Raw genomic sequence first — 18,262 nt, 5'->3', positions numbered from 1 at the left:
TGACCGTCGCAGCATCCCCCACAGTCACCCGATCAAAGCCCGGGGGGGCTGGGTGTCCGACGTGTCCTTAGGATGGGTGCGGCTTCTCGGGGGTCTCCCCTTGTGACGCCCCCTCCCAACAAGCAAAGCCAGGGGGGATCCGCCCAACGACGGCTTTTTTTTCATTGAAAATCTTTGGGGAAAAAAGGCTTTTACAAATGTGCTCCACCCCCCAACCGTCCCCCACGCCCCACCCGACTTCCCAGAACAAACACAAGGTACAAACCTTTAACAAAGACGTTCTAAAATAAACTTAAAGGAAGTATCATATTTCATTTGGGCCTTAACTCCTCTTTTGTTAGGCTAACTATAAACGGATTATACCATTCCTCTCTCCTTCAGTCATAAACTAACGCCCAACGACTGCTTGGTTGATGCACGCGACGGCTGAAGTGCTTCACTTGGCCAAAAAAAAGGCCATAAAACCGGGGACGGCTCACTTAATGTCCACCTTGCTTACGGGTGGAAATGCTGTTCCCAGTTGTGGCTGTTTAATTGAAGGCCCACTCAGGAAAGGGAGATGGGCCTCGTGGCATGGGGGTGCGCTTGGGGGGCCCTGAGCCCACAGACCCTGGGGGTCCTTGGGTGGGAGAGAATCGGAGCAGAAGAAATTGGCGATGGGTCCTCAGTGCTGTCATCCTGCCAGCCTTGACCAGGAAATGCGCAGCTCCCTCCGGCTGAAGGAACCGCAGAGGCCGCCTGGCATCTCCTGATAACGGGCGAGCCTTGGAGCCGAGGGGCCTGTGAGGATGGAAGGGAGATATCCCGGGAGGGAGGGAGGGGCTGGGCCCAGAGAGCAGCGGAGGGCAGTGCCAGGCACCCACCCCGGCCGGGCACCAGGGGAAACGGGAGGAAATCCAAGCCACGTAGGTATGGATCTTCCTTCAGAGCTGCTCCCGTTTTCTCCATTGCTTTCCTAAAGAGGCTCCCCTTTCTCTCGGCCGGGAAGGAGCTTTTCACCCCGAGGAGGAGGGGAGGGGGAGGCCACGGGCCACCCTGGTCCCGAGTGGAGGGACAGCGCCAGCCACGCTTCGGTCCAGCCCAGCACCCGGCAGAGACCAGTTGAGGAGGCCTTGGCCAGGGTGGCCTCCAGCCTTGGTCACCGCCAACAGGTGAGAAACCACGTTAAGTGCAGAGAAGAACCACCGAGAAGATGGGGGGAGGGGTTCCCAAGAGAAGGAAGCCCCCCCCGCCCCCCCCCCGCTGAGCTCTAAGGGGGGAGGCGGTGACACTTGCTACTATTTGATTGGGGAGCAATTAACTTGAAGACCTGGGAGCGATTCGGATGGGGGAATCCAGGCTGGTTCAGGGCTGCCTTTTCCTTACTCAACTGATCAGCCCCCCCTCCCCCCCCCATCACCCCAAAAAGGAAACTCTGGGCAGCCTGAAAAAGATAAGTAGGTAAACGGGAGCCATTCAGATGAAGGGGATTTGAGGCGTCTCTTGCAGGAGGCTCAGCTGCCCCTTCCCCACTCTCCCGAGGGCCAAGTGGGGCCCACTCCCACAAGCATCCTTTCTTGAAGCAATTTCTCACAGGACCCCATTTCTGACGCCCCCCCCCCCCAAGGCTGGGGGTTAAGGAAGGGGGTGTGGCCGCTGCTTACTCTGGCCTTGAACGTGAACGGTGGGGGGTGGGGCTGGCTCTTCCCTGGAACGGCCCCCTTTCCTGGGAAGGAGAGCAAATGTCAACAGCTTCAGAATCTTTGCTCCTTGAAGTCTAAATAAAGGTAGAAGGTCAGCAAAATGGTCCAGAACGGAAGGTGTGGATTGTTAACTCAAGGCGGATTCACTTCCCCCAAAGTCTTAGAAAGGTGCAATACTGCTAAACGGAAGAATTCACTGCTGGGCATCAGCCCACAGAAAGCCCCCCTGGCACAACAGAGGAGAGGAGAGGAGAACCGAAGAGAATGGAGTTGGAAGGGACCTTGGAGGTCTTCTGGTCCAACCCCCTGCCTAGGCAGGAAATCCTACATCGCTTCAGACAAGTGGTTATCCAACATCATCTTAAAAACTTCCAATGTTGGCGCATTTACAACTTCTTTTTTTAATACTTTTTTATTTTTAATTTTCAAAAGAAACAAAACACATCCTTCTTTACATATTGTAGAAAGTATAAAAAAGACTTTTGTGCATCTCTTCCACAGTCAACAAACATAATTCAGATTAACTCAACTATTTTAACTCAGATATTTATACATGTTACCATCATCATACCTCCATTTTCATTTGACTATAATTGTTTAAACGTCCATCATAAAATATGCCAAGATTTAATACATAACCACATACTGGCATTTCATTTACTATTTCTAAAATCCTCCATTAACACTGAATCCTTATGTCCTATTCTAGCTAAACATCTATAATATTTGATAACAAAATTTTCTAATCCTCCTTTCCAAATCACTGTTTATAGTTTACATACAGTTTCCTTATGTTGTACCCATACCTATATATGCCCTGTTATCCTTATCCCTCCTTTATTTAACTATCCTATATCATACATTTTCTCCCTAATAATCAAGACTTTAACTGTATCTAACTTAGCTCTTTTTTATTAACCTTTATATATAATCCAAAAGGATTTCTAATCTTCCTTTCATGGATACCATATTCATATCCAATTATTACTTATCATAACACTACACATTGTATACATTAGTAACATTATCAATTATTTATTTAACTATCTATTGTCACTAAATTTCACTAAGTTTAACTAGTTTTAAATTGTGCTCTTTCATCTATCAACCTGTATCTTTCCAGTAGCAAAATGTAATCATATCTTCTGCCATTTGTGGTGTCAGTCCTCTAATCAGCTCCTTAATCAACTTTGTATGGATTCCTCTTAGCAACTCCTTGCTTATAAAATCTCTCATATACTTTTGATGCCCTTCTTCTTTCCTTAATCAGCTTATCTTTGTCAGTAGTGTTATCAACGCTGTTGCTAATAAACTTTCTCTCTTTAAATCCATAAATTCTTTTGTTTTTTCTTCTTCTGTATCTTGCCATCTGGGGTAGATTTCCCCTCCATTTAGTTCCTCTTTCAGTATTTCACTCTTTCCAATCACCATAATTATCAGCAAATTTAATTTCTTTATATGCATTTTCCTCTTCAATTTTTAGGGTTTTAACCACCACTTTTTCCACTTGATAAACATCCTCAACTTCATCATATTAAAGTTTCTTTCTGCTGTTGAAATTGTATCATTATCTCCAGGTAACAAACGCTACTGATCTAGCTTGGAAGGTTAATAAGGTTAAGCATAGATTCACAATAACGTTTTATTTTCACTTTTCTCTGGTTAAAGATATACTTCAAAGGGATATCTGTATGCTTTTATTCTTATCGCTCTCTATAAACAAGCAGCAAGAGCTATCCTGCCAAGCCAGAATAATCAGTGAGAAAAACAAGAGTTTCGTTTCCAATACACAAACCTTCCAGCCTCCGAGCAACAGTGTTATTATTGCAATGTTCTTTATTTCTTTTTGTATCTTTTTTTGTATTTCAAGTTTTTAAAAAGTCCGATTCTTGAATGAGTTAGAAGAACAACCACAGTAATGAAAGAGGATAATTTTAGTCCATAGGTTACAAATAATAACAAAAGAAAACAAAATAGAAGAAGAAAACTTAGTCCATTCATTTTAAAAGGCTTGCATAAATTCCATCCATAAAGATAGCATTTAAAAAGTAAGATAACCCACTGTCCAAAACCATTCCAAATTTAATTCCGGCGCTTATTTCTTCTGTTCTCCAATTTAAATTATTTTTAAGCTTTTTATAGGCAGTCTCTTTTTAAAACGGTAAAAATTCCTCACCAGCAGGAAACATTTTCTCTTTCCGTATCCTTCCGTTTTGGAGCCGCCCCGACTTCATCAGCCTTGGCTGGATTTCTTGTCGCCGGCTTGAAGAACCTCTCTTGTCTCGATCAGAGACTTTGCAATATCACTGAGATCAGCAAGGTATGCTTCCTGTTCAACGTCTCTGCGGGACAATTTAGGTCCGATTGGACCACCCAGCAGCAAAAGTATAAGCTGTGGTCTCAGAGCATTGAGACCGCATGTCTGTATCGACGCAACATTTGATCCTCTCATGAAGCATTTACAACTTCTGGAGGCAAGTTGTTCTACTGATTAATTGTTCTGTCAGGACTTTTCTCAGTTCAAAATTGCTTCTCTCCTTGATTAGTTTCCACCCACTGCTTCTTGTTCTGCCCTCAGGTGCCTGGGAGAATAGTTTGACTCCCTCTTCTTTGTCGCAACCCCTGAGAGATTGCAACACTGCTATCATGTCTCCCCTGGTCCTTCTTTCTATTAAACTAGACATCCCCAGTTCCTGCAACCGTTCTTCATAGGTTTTAGTCTCCAGTCCCCTCATCCTCTTTGTTGCTCTTCTCTGAAATTCTTTCTAGCATCTCCACATCTTTTCTACATCGTGGCGACCAGAACTGAATGTTGTATTCCAGGTGTGGCCTCACCAAGGCCTTATAAAGTGGCATTAACCCTTCACGTGATCTTGATTCTATTCTATCTGTTGATGCAGCCTAGAACTGTGTTGGCTTTTTTGGCAGCTGCTGCCCACGGCTGGCTCCTATTTAAACGGTTCTCCACTTGGAGAAGATCCCTATCAGAGTTACTGCTGTTGAGCAAGGTGCCACCTATGCTGTACTGTGCTATGACTTCCAAGGTCCCTTCCAGCCCTCTTCTTCTAAATGTCTCTAGAGCTTCTCAGGCAGGGATGCCCCCAAAGGTGCTTTTCTTCAGGAGAGAATCAGACCTCATATGTTTTAGCCTCCAGTCCCCTAATCACCCTGGTTGCTCTTCTCTGCACTCTTTCAAGTGAAAGGACACGCTCATCAAGCCAGGAGAGACACAGCAAGAGCCAGGATGGGGGGCGGGGCAGACAGGTGGGAGACGGACAGGCCCACCACCACCTGAGCCAGGAGACAGATGGGGCAAAAACACCTGAAATGAAGGCGAATCAGCCTGGCCCCCAGGGCAATGTGGCAGGACCCAATCCGGGTGGGTCACCTGGGGCAGAGTTTTGTCTTCCGAGCTTTCGGATTCGTGCTGGATCCCAAAGGCTCAGAAACTGGAAAGAATAACCCTCCAGTCCCAGTGATCCACCCAGATTGGATCCTGCAACAAAGGGATCGTTAATCATCCGACACGGCTGCCTTCAGCCACGCTTCGAGCTGAGAAAATGCTAATCTTCCTGATCAAGAAAATCCAGAATTAGCAGAGTGTTCCCGGAAGTTTGGCATTCGGCCATCCACAGATAGGCAGAGACCCAAAGGCAGAGCCAGAGGGACGGACAGCCCAGAGCGGATCCTGGAGAGTTCAGTCGACACCCAGATAGGCAGGAAACCGCTGGGGAAGAAGCCAGGCTCCACCGGGGAGGCCACCTGCCCCCAAAGCCAGGCTGGCAAGGCAGGCTGCTGGTATCCATGCTCTTTGCCCTCCTTGCCCCCTCCCTTGCCAGGTGAGTCTGGCTCTGCGGTTACCAAAACAGGAGTTTTTTCTTCTTCTTCTTCCCTTGGGGTCTCTCACAGAATAACAGCGTTGGCAGGGACCTTGAGGTCATCTAGTCCAATCCTCTGCTCGAGCAGGAGAGAACCTATCCCACTGCAGACCAGTGCCAGTCCAGTCTCTTCTTCAAAGCCTCCAGGGATGGAGGGCGCACTGTTTCGGAAGGTAAGCCTTTCCGCTGGCTAACTGTTCTCCAGACAGGAGATTTCTCTTTAATCCTAGGCCGTTCCCCTCCTTATTCTGGGCTGGATCTCCCCTCTACACGGCCCACCCAGAGGGTCAAGCTCCCCCTCAGTAGCTTGATGGGGCGAGGCGCAGGGTCTGGGCCACGGCTGAGAGCTGCATTCCTGCCTGGGCTAAGACGGGCTGCCAGCAGCTGTAGCTTTCCCTCCTCGGTGGCTGCCTAGTAGATTTTCAGGGAACATTAGAGGTCATCTAGTCTAGTCATTGCACAAGGCTAGCTCCACTCGGGCCCCTCTAATGGATGGCCCTCCAACCTCTGGGGAAGGAGGCCACATCATGTGGCAGCCTGTTCCCCTGGCTGCCAGCTGGCCCTTTATTATTTCCCCTTCCTTGTGCTTCTCACCTCCTAGCTCTGGCCCTGCCTTCCGGAGTGACAAAGACGGAACCTTTTCAGCCCTCAGTCTGATCCTCTCCCCCAGCCCTCATCTCCATCCTTCACCTGCCATGTGGGGCCTGGACCCACTTCCTTCCACTCCCTGGGCTGCTGCGCCCAGAACTGGAGCCACGCTTGCCATTGGTGCCAAGCAGGCACTTCTCTGGTTTCCTCTTTCTTCCTGAAAGGGGGACGCCCCTCCCTCTCCCGCTTCTCTTCTGTCTTCACCTTCCTGCCTACCCCCATGCACAACCCTCCCCCCATTACCCCCCTCCTTTCACAGAAACATTCCCCACCCACCCCCGCCCTTCCTGGACTTCCAGCGGCTGCATCCCTCTGGCCTCCCTTCCTGCTTGAGCTGGGATTCCCACACACACGTCAGTGCCAGAGCAAAGGCCAAAGGTTAAACCCAGAGGGGGGGGGAGCTTTTGTCAGTCACCCTCCTGACCTCTCAGGGTGAGCAGCCAGAGAATGGAGGATTCTGTCTGCCCGTCAAGGGAGCCTCTTAGTGGACCCATTGCTGAGGTCAAGAGGAACCTCCAGCCAGCAGGGGGTGGACTAGAAGACCTCCCGGGTCCCTTTCAACCCTAGAATGCTGGGATTCTTGCTGGACCCAATCCAGCAACCCTCTTAAGTCCACGTCCTTTCCTCACTTTTCATGGTCACAGGGCGCCACTGCCCAAATCTGTACCTGCTCACCCAATCAACAGCCACCTGTGGTGAGGCTCCAGCAGCTCCTTCCCTCCACCGGTGCTTCTCCCCTTCCCTCAGGTACTTTGCCTCCCCCCCCTCCTCCCTCCACCTGGTCTTCCCTGGCTCTGACGTTCCCAGGCAGAGTCACTGCAGAGTCACCCCTGCACACCCTGCCCTGGGGGCAAAGATGGCACTAAAGGTCGGTGACTTGGCCTCCTTCAAGGGTTGCATCACAACTGAAACCCAGAGACACAACGGAAGTGACAAAATGACCTGAAGGACTGGGGGGGGGGGGAGGCAGGTTGAAAGAGGGGGGGGGCTGGGCAGAGGCTGGGGCTCCTGGGCTGCCCCCTCTGGAGACTGGGGAAGGGCGGCGGGGGGGGGGACACAGCCGGGAAGTCCCTCGGGAGGAGGAGGAGAGCATCTTCGCCAGGAGGCCCCGCAGGAAAGGCTGGTCGGACGGCTGCTGCCACCACCTGAGGGGGACTCTGGGCCGGGAGGGGGACGGCAGAAGGTCTCCGTCCGCGGGGGCCGCTGGAGCTCCCCGACCGGGCCGCCGAACGCTCCTGCCGGAGCCAAAGCCCTCCGACGCCGTCCAAGCCAAGGCCGCCCCGCCCGTTCCGGGGGCCCGCGGGGGAGTAGAGCGCTGCCTGTCCCGCGCGAGCGCCTCCCTGCGGGGCCCCGGCCTGGACGGCGCCCCCGATGCCACCGACGCCGCGCTTGGCCCCGGGCTCCGGGTTGGGGTGGGCGCCTCCGGGGCGGAGCCACCCGAGGGAACCTGCCGGCCCCGCCCTGGCCCCGCCCCGCTTGCCAGGTGGGAGCAGCTGCGGCGCCGGAGGGAGCGGGGAAGCGGGCGCGACGCCCGGCAACCGAGAGCGGCGCCTCCAGGTAAGGCGGCCCCTCCAGCTCCCATCATCCCCCGCCGCAAGAGCCGCGTGCCAGCGGAGCGGAGCGCGGGACCCTCGTCCCGAGGTCGGAGCAGCCGCGGAAGCCCCCTCGAGCCGGCCGGCTGGCTCTATCGGCGGATCGGGCGACCGGGGCTGGTTGCGGGGTGCCGGAATGCCCCCGCCGCCGCCCTTGGTGGCTGGAGGGGAGGGGGCTTTTGCTAGCCAAGGCGAGCTTCCGTAAGGGCGCGGGAAGGAGGGAGGGGGCGGGCCGCGGTTCCCCCAAAGGCGGGGAGGGGGTGGGGAGCTTGGGGCTTCGTTGTTTGTATGTATGCAGACTTCGTGGTTTTCACAAATAGCTCAAGGGGGCAAACGCTCTTTCCGGCTCCTATTTTCTCGCCACAACAACCCTGTGAGGTAGGAAGGTCTGAGAGTATGGACTGAAAACCTGGTGTGTCCCCCCCCCTCTAATTAAGGAGACGGGCTTTATTGGAGCGGGCGTTTGCGCCCCCGTCCCTCCCTCTGGCCATGGTGCTTGATGGGCTTTGGAGTCCAATGACTGGGAGGGTCCGGCTACCCCCCGATGGGACAGAAGGCGGGTCGCTTGCCAGGCAGGACCCCCCCCCCGGCCCGCCTCCTCCCCAGCCTGGCCTCGCCGGCCTTTGAGCCTCGGGAAAAGGGAGTTTGCCTTGTTCGACGTCCCCCGGGGGCGCGGGGGGGGGGAGGCGAACTGTCCTCTGTTTTGTTCTTTGCGGGCGTAGAACAGTTGAAAGGCTCCGGGGGTTTTTTGTTCCAGAGGAAACGGCTGTTGTTGGTCGCCGTACTAAGAAAAAGGAGATTCTGAGCTTTGCACCGCTTCCTCTGGCAGCTTCCGCTGCTTTGCGCGGCACAGTTTCACGCTTATTCCGCTGAGAAGAGAGGGAAAGGGGGGGGGCGGGGGAGCCTGCCCCACTAGCAGTTTCTGAGACTCCGCTGCGCCAGGCAGGCCCCCCCCCTCCTCTCCTCTCCGCTGCCACAAGGCAGGGCGGCCTCTCTTCCCCGGGGCCCCCAGGAGGAGGGTCCCTGCAGCCATCAGCACTTGCCCAGGGGGCATTGCCCGCTTCTGGCAGCAGGGAGGGGGGGGGGAGGGGGGGGCTGGCAAAATGGCCAAGCAGAACCCGGGATGCCTGTCCCTTCCTCTGGGCTGCTGACCAGCTTCCCCTCCTCTTCAAACCCAGAAGTGTTTTAAAAAGCAAATGTGGCGTTTTCTGCCAATAGGAAGCGGCTTCCCCTTGAATCTGTTTGCATCTGAGCAGCTGATTTGGAAAGAAAGGAAGTGAATTAATTGACAAGTTGTGTGTGTGTGTGTGTGTGTGTGTGTGGACTTGCACCTCCACAATCAATAGCTTCAGGCCAAAGGCTGTTGGTTTTGTGGCAGCCCAAAGAGCGGAGAGAGGCAGCCCGATTGGCAAGGTGCCCGTGCCAGGGCCTCCCCCCCCCCCATTGGGTCCAAGAAGGGCGGTGTGGCCCTGTGCTTTAGAACGGGGTTGGGGGTCTTTAAGACGTGTGGACTTCAGCTCCCAGAACCCCCCAGCCAGCTGAAGTCCACAAGTCGTAACTCGGGGAAAGTCGGAAAGCAGAGCTTCAGAAGTGGCTTCCTTTGGGGTGGGGGTGGGGGAACTGTCCCAGAGGCCTCCTCTTCCCCCCCCCCTTGCAGAGGAGTCCTGGCTTCCTCCACAGCCCCCGCAGAGGGTCTTCCGGCCCTTCGGAGGAGTGGAGCAGCGGTGGCAAAGTTGCTTGGCTGGAGACGGTCCTCAGGGGGGGAAAGAGGAAGGGTCCCAGGGGGGTCTCCCTGCTTTGGCTTGCGTCTCTCCCCCCACCCTCCCATTTCAGCAGGAAGCAGATCTTGCCATTCCCAAGATATCCCCCACCCCCTGCTGGGTCTGACCTTCAGAGACCCCCAAAGCTGCAAAGGGCCTGGGAGCCCCCCCCACTCTTCCTTGGGCCATTCCCGGTTGCTGCAGGGGCTGCCTGGGTAAGGGGGCTCTTGCTTTCTACGGGGGGGGGGGCTGAGGGGCAGCTAGGGACTTCCATCCTTGGGGGCTCTGAAGGGGTCCGGGAAGCAGAGGAGAGCCAGGAAACCCCCCAGGAGGCAGCTGTGCTTCAGGGTGCCCGGAGAAGTTGCTCCAACAGTGAGGAAGGAAGCCCCTTCAACACAGGGGCCCCCTGAGGCCATGGAGCCCACCCCCTGCAAAGACTGGGCATCAGCACATTGGCCGAAGGGAGGCATTTGTAGCCCCTCCCTTTTATTTTTGAAGTCTCGGCCTCCATTGCGGTTGGGAGTTGAGGATGTGCGGGGGGGGGTTTCTCTTGTGCGCATGGCTGCCCTCCGATCAGGCTGGAAGCCCATCCGGTGAGGGGAGGGGGGGGGTCAGGAGGGGGGGGTTGAGGTGGAAAGTTTCCTCCGCTCTCTCTGCCTGGGGCTCACTCTGCTGCCTACCTGGCCAGACCGGCTCTGCCAGCGGGCGATGCTGCTCAGAGGAGCCTCTGTGCGTGGAAACTCAGGGTGGGGCTTTCAGCGGAGGGGGGGGGGGTCCTCCAGCTGTCTGATGACGCACCGAGCAAGGCAGCCACAGCATCTGCCCAGGGTGAGGTCAGGGCACCACCCGGGAGACGGAGAGCATGGGGAGCATCTCCTGGCACTGCTGCGGCCGGGCCTGAAAAGGTCACATGCGTCTCCTCCCTGGGGGGGACATGCACACACACACACACACACACACACACACACACACACACGCAGAGTGAGCTGCACCTACCCTCCAGCTCCCTGCCCCTCCTCCTGTTGCTGCTGCTGGTGCCCCTCCCTGGGTTGCTCCAGGCCTCTTTGGCAGCTAAATTGTAAATTAAATTGTAAATTTAATGAATTTATATGCCGCCCAATCCCGAAGGACTCCGGGCGGCTTACAGAATACAGGACTAAAAGATAAAAAGTTAAAAATAATAAAAGAGAAAAAAAAACAGATTAAAAAGCAACACATCATACACTCAATATAGGTGGGGCTGGATCTCATTCGTGAGGTCAACAGCCGCAGGCCTGCCAGAATAGCCAGGTTTTTGTGGCCTTTCGGAAGGCCGAGAGAGTGGGGAGGGTCCGGATCTCAGGGGGTAGATCGTTCCACAGGGCCGGGGCAGCTACAGAGAAGGCTCTTCCCCCGAGGAGCCGCCAGACATTGTGTAGTCGACGGCACTCGGAGAAGGCCCACCCTGTGAGATCTTATTGGCCGTTGGGAGGTATGTGGCAGGAGGCGGTCTCGCAGATATCCGGGTCCCAGGCCATGTAGGGCTTTAAAGGTGATAACCAGCACCTTGAAGCGCGTTCGGAGACCGATAGGAAGCCAGTGCAGCTCGCGGAGGATAGGAGTGACATGGGTGTACCTAGGTACACCCGATATCGCTCGCGCGGCTGCATTCTGGACTAGTTGCAGTCTCCGAACGCTTTTCAGGGGCGGCCCCATGTAGAGCGCATTACAGTAATCAAGCCTTGAGGGCATGAGTGACTGTTGTGAGGGCCTCCCGGTCCAGGTAGGGCCGCAACTGGTGCACCAGGCGAACCTGGGCAAAGGCCCCCCTGGTCACAGCTGACAGATGATGTTCTAGTGTCAGCTGCGAGTCCAGGAGGACACCCAAGTTGCGGACCCTCTCTGAGGGGTGTAAAATTTCACCCCCCAGGCTAAGGGATGCAATATCTGGACTGTCCTTGGGGGGGGGGGCAACATCAATAGCCACTCGGTCTCGTCCGGATTGAGTGCCAGCTTGTTCGTTCCCATCCAGGCCCTGACAGCCGCCAGGCACTGGCACATCACTTCCACCGCTACACTGAGTTGGCACAGGGTGGACAGATACAACTGGGTATCGTCCGGGTATTGTTAGGGCAGGGGGGGGGTGCCTGTTCCTTCTCTTCAGAGGCCCCCCCAGCCTCCTACCTTCCACTGGTGCCTCCTGAAACCCAGGTGCCCCGTCCTCCAGCCCCCTCCCCTCCCCCCTCCCACGTGTGATTTCAGGCCACCCATTTGGGGGTCTTGCAGGGATAAAGTCCTGGAGAATCCAAGCCCCCCCTCCAGAAGGAGAGAAAGGGGGGGGTGCCCCTGCGGGCATCTAGAGAGCCTGGCTTTCTCCTCCTCCTCCAACCTTATGGGGGAAGGCCTGGAGGGTGATCGAGAGATCATCTAGTCCCACCCCCACCCAGGCCCTCTGAATTCCTTTTGACTTCCCAGAAGGCAAACGCAGGCCTTGTGGCTTGGCCGAGCCCTCCTGGGGCCCTCTCTGCCCCCTGCGGATGCCCTCCTGCCCAGGATTCGAGTCTTCCCCTCTGCTGGGAGTCCCCGTCTCCTGAGTGGGGGGGCAGACAAGCCAAGGGGGGTGTGAGCCTCCCTGCCTCCTCTCAGCCATTGGCCTTCTTCCTTCAGCCCCTTCTGGGGGGGGGGGTGCTTACATGTGTGTGTCTGTGTGTGTGTGTAGTCCTCAACTTTTGACCACAACTGAGCCCAAAATTCATGTTGCTAATTGAAACATGTGTTAAGTGAGTTTTGCCCTTTCAACAACCTTTCTTGCCGCTGCCGTTAAATGAATCTCCGCAGTTGTTAAGTTAGCAGCATGGTCGTTAAGTGAATCTGGCTTCCCCATGGACTTTGCTTGTCAGAAGGTTGCAAAAGGGAGTCACGTCACACACACCCAGACCCCAGGCCCTGTGACTGACGTAAACAGGAGTCGGTTCCCAAGCGTCTCGGTTTTGATCGTGTGACCCTCACGGGGGATGCCGCAATGGTCATAAGTGTGAAAAATTGTCATAAGTCACTTTTTTCTATGCTGGTCACTAAGTGAACTGTCCTAAGTCGACTGCCCGTGTACACACACAGACACACACACACACACACACCAGCACACGTCCTTGGCAGACCTTCCTTCTGGGCAGGCTCCCCCAGGAGAGGAGGGGAGGGGAGAGAAGGGGAGCAGAGGGGAGAGAAGGAGAGGAGAAGGAGGGGAGGAGAAAGAAAGGAGGGGAGAGGAGAAGGAGGGGAGGGGAGGGGAGAAGGGGAGGGAAACAGAGGAAGGGGAGGGCAGGAGGGGGGAGGAGAAGCAGGGGAGGAGAGCAGAGGAGGGGGAGGGCAGGAGGTGGGGAGGGGAGGAAGGAAGGGGAGGAGAGGAGGGGAGGGAAACAGGAAGGGGAGGAGAGAAGGGGAGGGGAGGAGAAGGAGGGGAGGGAAGGGGAGGGCCCAGGTTGGGGGAGGGGCTGTTGAGGCCTCTCTGGGGCACCTGTTCCAGCCCACCTGCCAGGCGATGGAGCCCGAAAGGGGGAGCCCAAAGGGGGGGGGGCAGTTCTTGCGGAAGGGCCCGGGTCCAGCCTCCGCATCCTTTGCCTCTGTGGTCCGGTCCAGAGCACCAGCAGCATCTGATCGAGCCTCTCTCCTTGTGAAGGAGGTCAGTCTAGAAGACCTCCAAGGCCCCTCCCAGCTCTGTCCCGACTCTCATTAGCGGCCTGACCAATTTCTTTCACCCCCAGGGGGGTCTGGGACGATGCTGAAGCTGCCCCAGTCTCTCTATCTCTCCCTCTGTCTCTCTCTCTCTCCCTCCTTCCCTCTCTCTCTGTCTCTCCCTCTCTCTGTCTCTCTCTCCCTCTCTCCCTCCCTCTCTGTCTCTCTGTCTCTCTCTCCCTCTCTCCTTCCCTCTCTCTCTGTCTCTCTCTCCCTCTCTCCCTCCCTCTCTGTCTCTCTCTCCCTCCTTCCCTCTCTCTCTGTCTCTCCCTCTCTCTGTCCCTCCCTCTCTCTCTGCCTCCCTCCCTCTGTTTCTGTCTCCCTCCCTCTCTCTCTGTCCCTCCCTCTCTCTGTCTCTCTCTCCCTCTCTCTCTCCCTCTCTCTCTCCCTCCCTCTCTGTTTCTGTCTCCCTCCCTCTCTCTCTTTCCCTTCCTCTCTCTCCCTCCCCCTCTCTCCCTCCCTCTCTCTCTCCCTCTCTCTGTCTCTTTCCCTCTGTCTCTCCCTCCCTCTCTCTCCCTCCCTCTCTCTCTGCCCCCCTCTCTCTGTCTCTCTCTCCTTCTCTCTCTCTCTCCCTCCCTCTCTCTCTGTTTTTTTCTCTCCCTCTCTTTGTCTGTCTCTCTGTCTCTGTTTCTCTCTGTGTGTCTCTTTCTCTCCCTCCCTCTCCCTCCCTCCCTCTTTTCCTCCTCCTCTCTCTCTCTCCCTCAGAAAAAGAGCCAGGGTGCTCCTTATAACAAGCCCCCCCCCCAAGATAGGTTAATGCTCTCATATGCAGGTAATCCCCAACTTATGCCTGAAATTGGAAGCAGAATTTCCGTTGCTGAGTAAGCGGTTGTTAAGTGAATCATGGGGTCCTTAAATGAAGCCAGCCGGGAAGGTCACAGATCACAGGCCCCCTGGGGGAGGCTGTATCCACCGTAAGCGCGGGCTGGTGGCCCAAGTTTTGATCATGTGATTGTCAGGGGGGGAGTGGTCTGATGGACGCAAATACGAGGATCTGTCATAAATCACTTTTTCAATGCTGTTGTAACGTCAAACCGTTGCTAAACGAATTGGTCGTAACCCGAGGGCTGCCTGTATGTTTCTTTTGCTCTAAGCATGAGACGAATCTGACATTTTTCCCCCCAGTGGATTTGAGGGGCTTAAAATTACTTCCATCGGAATAGAGCTGGAAGGGACCTCGGAGGTCATCTAGTCCAACCCGAAGTACTACCTTTTAAGGACTGCATGCCAGCTGCTCTTCCCTTCTCCCCATCTGCTCCCCTCTCTCTGGGCTGCCTCTGCTTCCCCAACGTTGCTCCCATCCCCCAGACAGGTGAGACCCCTAATCCCAGCCAGCCCCTCCCCACAGCCCCCTCCCCACGGCCGATTCTGCCCTCTTTCCCTGCCAGGAAACCTCCGGGGAGCAAAAGGCGGAACTGCTGAGGGGACCCCCGGTTTGGGCCGTGGCTTCTGCTGCCCAGGGGAGTCCCAGGAAGGAGGAGGAAGCGGTGCCCACTGGGGTGGCTCCCCCCCTCCTCTCTGGGGCTGCTGTGCCTGGTTCCCCTGGAGGGGGGCAGGGGGGGGGGCGAGATGCCCCGGGTGTGGCTGGGTCCCTCTCTTCTCCTCCCTCCCTCCCTCTCTCTCTGCACAATAGATTCTGTGGGTGGAGGGAATCTGCCAGCTGCCCTCGGCCTCTGCCACCTTCGCTCTCCCAGCAGAGGATGAGAATCCCGCCGGGTGTTTTCAGCTTAAAGGCAGCTTAACTGCAGGGAGGGGGGGACTTTTCCTCTTCCGACCGTGTCCTGCCGTCTCCGACTCACCGCCGGGTGCTGCAAGGCGCCTGGTGGTGGGTTCAGCCTCCTTCCTCCCCGTCTTCTTTTCCAGATCACGATGCCCCGACGCTGGTGCTATAAAGTGGAAACCCTCCTCCTCAGCCTGGTGGGCTTCAGCTGCCTCCTCTTCCTCCTCCAGTCGCACAGCCGCAGCCCCCTCCTGGAAGAGGCAGGCACCCCGGAGCCTCCCACGGCGCCCCCCACCCCCACGGCCCCCCAGCCGCTTCCCGAGTGCCGGCAGAACGCCTCCGTGGCCAGCCTCCCCGGCTTCGCCGAGCTGCCCGACCACATCAAGGACTTCCTGCGTTTCCGCCACTGCCGGGCCTTCCCGCTGCTGCTGGACCTGCCCGGGAAGTGCGGGCCCCCCGAGGCCTCCCACCAGGTCTTCCTGCTGCTGGCCGTCAAGTCCTCCCCGGCCAACTACGAGCGCCGCGAGGTCATCCGCAAGACCTGGGGCCAGGAGCGCACCTTTGCCGGCGTCCACATCCGGCGCGTCTTCCTCTCCGGCGTGGCAGGCAACCCCCGGGAGGCGCGCAAGCTCAACCAGCTGCTGCGCCTGGAGCATGCAGAGCACGGCGACATCCTGCAGTGGGGCTTCGTGGACACCTTCTTCAACCTCACCCTCAAGCAGCTGCTCTTCCACGCTTGGCTGGAGAGGCGCTGCCCGGCCGTCCGCTTCGTCTTCAACGGGGACGACGACATCTTCGCCAACACCGACAACATGGCCCACTACCTGCTGGGGGTGCCCGGCGCAGGGGACCAGCACCTTTTCGTGGGCCACCTCATCACCAACGTGGGCCCCATCCGGGAGAAGTGGAGCAAGTACTACGTGCCGGAGCAGGTCACCTCCACCAAGTCCTACCCGCCCTACTGCGGGGGCGGGGGGCTGCTGATGTCCGGCTTCACCTGCCACGCCATCTACCAGCAGGCGCTGGGCATTCTGCTCTTCCCCATCGACGACGTCTATCTGGGCATGTGCCTGGAGAAGGCGGGGCTGGCCCCCTCCTCCCACGCGGGCATCCGGATGGTGGGCGTGAGCGTGCCCTCCGCCAAGCTGGACTCCTTCGACCCCTGCTACTACAAGGAGCTGCTCATGGTGCACCGCTTCGTGCCCTACGAGATGCTGCTCATGTGGGAGGCCATCCACCAGCCGGACTTGGTCTGCGGGAAGAAGGCGGAGATTTACCCGAGTTTGTGAGGCGTCGTGAGGAAGGGGCGCTCTGCCTGCCAGGGGAGGGGGCTGCCCGGTCTGGAAGGGCCCAGAGACTCTGCCGCAGAGGGCCGTTACGAGGAGGAGTTTTGACCAGGGGTTTGGCTTGGACCATCCGCCCCACACACCCTCCCTTCCTGCGAAAGGCAAGGGAGGCTTTGGGAGGCTGGCATCGCGCTGGCATGGAGCCAGGGGCCGGCCCTGCCTCACCACTCGCTGGCCACGGGATCCACGCAGGATGGCCGGTTCCTGTTGCCCAAAAGCCATCCTGCAACGACAAAGCCCTCCCCCTTCTGATCCCCTTCTGGAGCGACGGAAGGGACCCCTTCCTGGACGGTGGATGAGGCTGGCCCTGGGGTGGGGGCATGGGTCGGTGTTCCCATGGGGGAGGGGGCATGACCACCTGCTGGGTTCAGGGGGGGGGCCCTCTGCCACCACCCTCTCCTGGGAGACCAGCTGCAGACGGCCGTGAGCATCACAGTCAGACTGATGGGCGCAGATCGTAGTTCCTCCCTCTTCCTCAAGGGAATTATAGCTCAGGCCTGGATTCCTCCGGAGGCAGGCTGGGGGGGGCCACCCAGGCAGACACTGCCCCCCTCCCCCATTCATAACCGAGCAGCAGAGTGGGCAGCCCACAGGGCCCCTCTGAGTGGGGGGGGGGGGTGGCCGGACCCTGCTGGGGACTTTCTCCCCATCTGCTCTCTCCAACCTCCCAGGTGCCAGAATGTCCCTCTGGGGGCAGCTCAGGTGGGGGGGGGGCTCCCCTTGAGAGAACAGGCAAAGGCCCCTCAGCTGAAGGGGGAGGGGAGCCAGTGCCTGACTTACTGGACCAGAGTTGGGGGAGGAGGTGGGGGGGGGGGTCACATGCTGGCACAGGCTCAGCCGCCCCACAGCTGCAGGGCCTCTTCCCCATAGAGCTTCCCCCCCTCCCCTACTCTACCTCCTGGGGTCCCTTGCCTCCTGTGAGGGGCGGGGCACTCTTTCAGGAGCCCCACCCCCTTTTGAGCCAGAAAGGCTGACCCACAGCCGCAGACTCCTGGCCCACCCGCCCACCGAGGGAAAGAAAGCGCAGTGTCGCCTTCATGGACAGCCGGGGGGGGGGAGGGGTCTCCCTGGGTGGGCTGTACGGGGCCCCCACCCCAGAACAAGGGCGGGCCCGGGGCTGCTTTGCTCGGCCAGCCTGGGTGGATTCCTCCCCCAGTGCAGGGTCAGCCCTCTTGACCCTCAGGAGGGGCGACCCTTGAGGCGGGGGCTCCCCTCTTTTGGGGGCTGGGGAAAGGCCTCAAATCGCTTCTTGTGGGCAAAGGGAGGTTGGAAGCAGCAGCTACGGCTCCTTCGGCCTCTTGGCACGGGGGGCGGGGGAAGCGGCCAGTCAAGGGACACTCTGGGCAAGACCCCCTGTGGAGCCGGCCAGTAAGGGGGCTGCTGACCTGGGCCGGCTCTGGGAGCCAGGGAGGCACCCGGGTCTTTCCCTGGTTTGCACACCGTCTCTCTGGCGCTCTCTCGCTCCCGGCCACTTCCCAGAAGTGTGTGGTGTGACCGAAGCGGCTGGCTCCTGTAAGGGTCCGGCTGAAGGGAAGGGCCGGGGCAGCGGTGGCAGGTGGGCCCTGTTGGCCATGGGTCCCTGGCCCCCTCTCGGGAGGCGGCCTTGGCGATCCAGGCGTCAAGGGGAGGTCGGCCCCCCTGGACCCCTTTCTCTGCTTTCCTCGTCTCTTTTATGTCCTCCCGTGTCTTCCATAAAAAGGTCATTGTTTATTTTATGCCCTTTCTGGCTGTGAAATTGAGCGAAGGGGCCAATGGGAGGGGAGGTTTGGCCTTGGGGGTCTGGCAGAGCAGCAGAGACGCAAAGAACCCCACTGTGGATTGGCCCCTCTGGACCTGCGTCCTGGAAAGCGGGTGGGGGCCCCAGATGTTCCCTGGGACGGGCAGACGGGCGAGGCGCAGCCCCAGACCCGGATCCCACTGTTTAC

General features: G+C 57.4%; 1 protein-coding gene across 5 annotated transcripts; it reads left to right on the top strand.

Moving 5' to 3' along the window:
- The first annotated feature begins 864 nt into the window (after window positions 1-864).
- On the top strand, window positions 865-18,052 carry B3GNT3 (UDP-GlcNAc:betaGal beta-1,3-N-acetylglucosaminyltransferase 3). 5 transcript variants are annotated; one of them, XM_032208457.1, is made up of 3 exons: window positions 865-1,151; window positions 5,592-5,733; window positions 15,135-18,052. In XM_032208457.1, the coding sequence occupies exons 2-3, from the start codon at window positions 5,710-5,712 to the stop codon at window positions 16,278-16,280; spliced, it is 1,170 nt and encodes a 389-aa protein (XP_032064348.1). In that variant the 5' UTR covers window positions 865-1,151; window positions 5,592-5,709; the 3' UTR covers window positions 16,281-18,052. The 5 variants fall into 5 exon arrangements, with proteins under 5 accessions (XP_032064348.1, XP_032064356.1, XP_032064334.1 ...); XM_032208465.1 differs by lacking the exon at window positions 865-1,151 and adding an exon at window positions 5,459-5,480; XM_032208443.1 differs by lacking the exons at window positions 865-1,151; window positions 5,592-5,733 and adding an exon at window positions 7,329-7,765.
- The last annotated feature ends 210 nt before the right edge of the window (window positions 18,053-18,262 follow it).

Source organism: Thamnophis elegans, chromosome 1, assembly GCF_009769535.1.
Source record: "Thamnophis elegans isolate rThaEle1 chromosome 1, rThaEle1.pri, whole genome shotgun sequence".
NCBI classification, from domain to species: Eukaryota; Metazoa; Chordata; class Lepidosauria; order Squamata; family Colubridae; genus Thamnophis; species Thamnophis elegans.
The sequence above is the reverse complement of the archived record's forward strand: the minus strand, read 5'-3'. Positions and strand labels throughout refer to the sequence as shown.

Coding starts and splice junctions, on each gene's coding strand:
- B3GNT3 (XM_032208443.1), top strand. CDS start 7,580: ATGCCACCGACGCCGCGCTTGGCCCCGGGCTCCGGGTTGGGGTGGGCG. Junction 7,766..15,134: donor ACCGAGAGCGGCGCCTCCAG/GTAAGGCGGCCC, acceptor CTTCTTTTCCAG/ATCACGATGCCCCGACGCTG.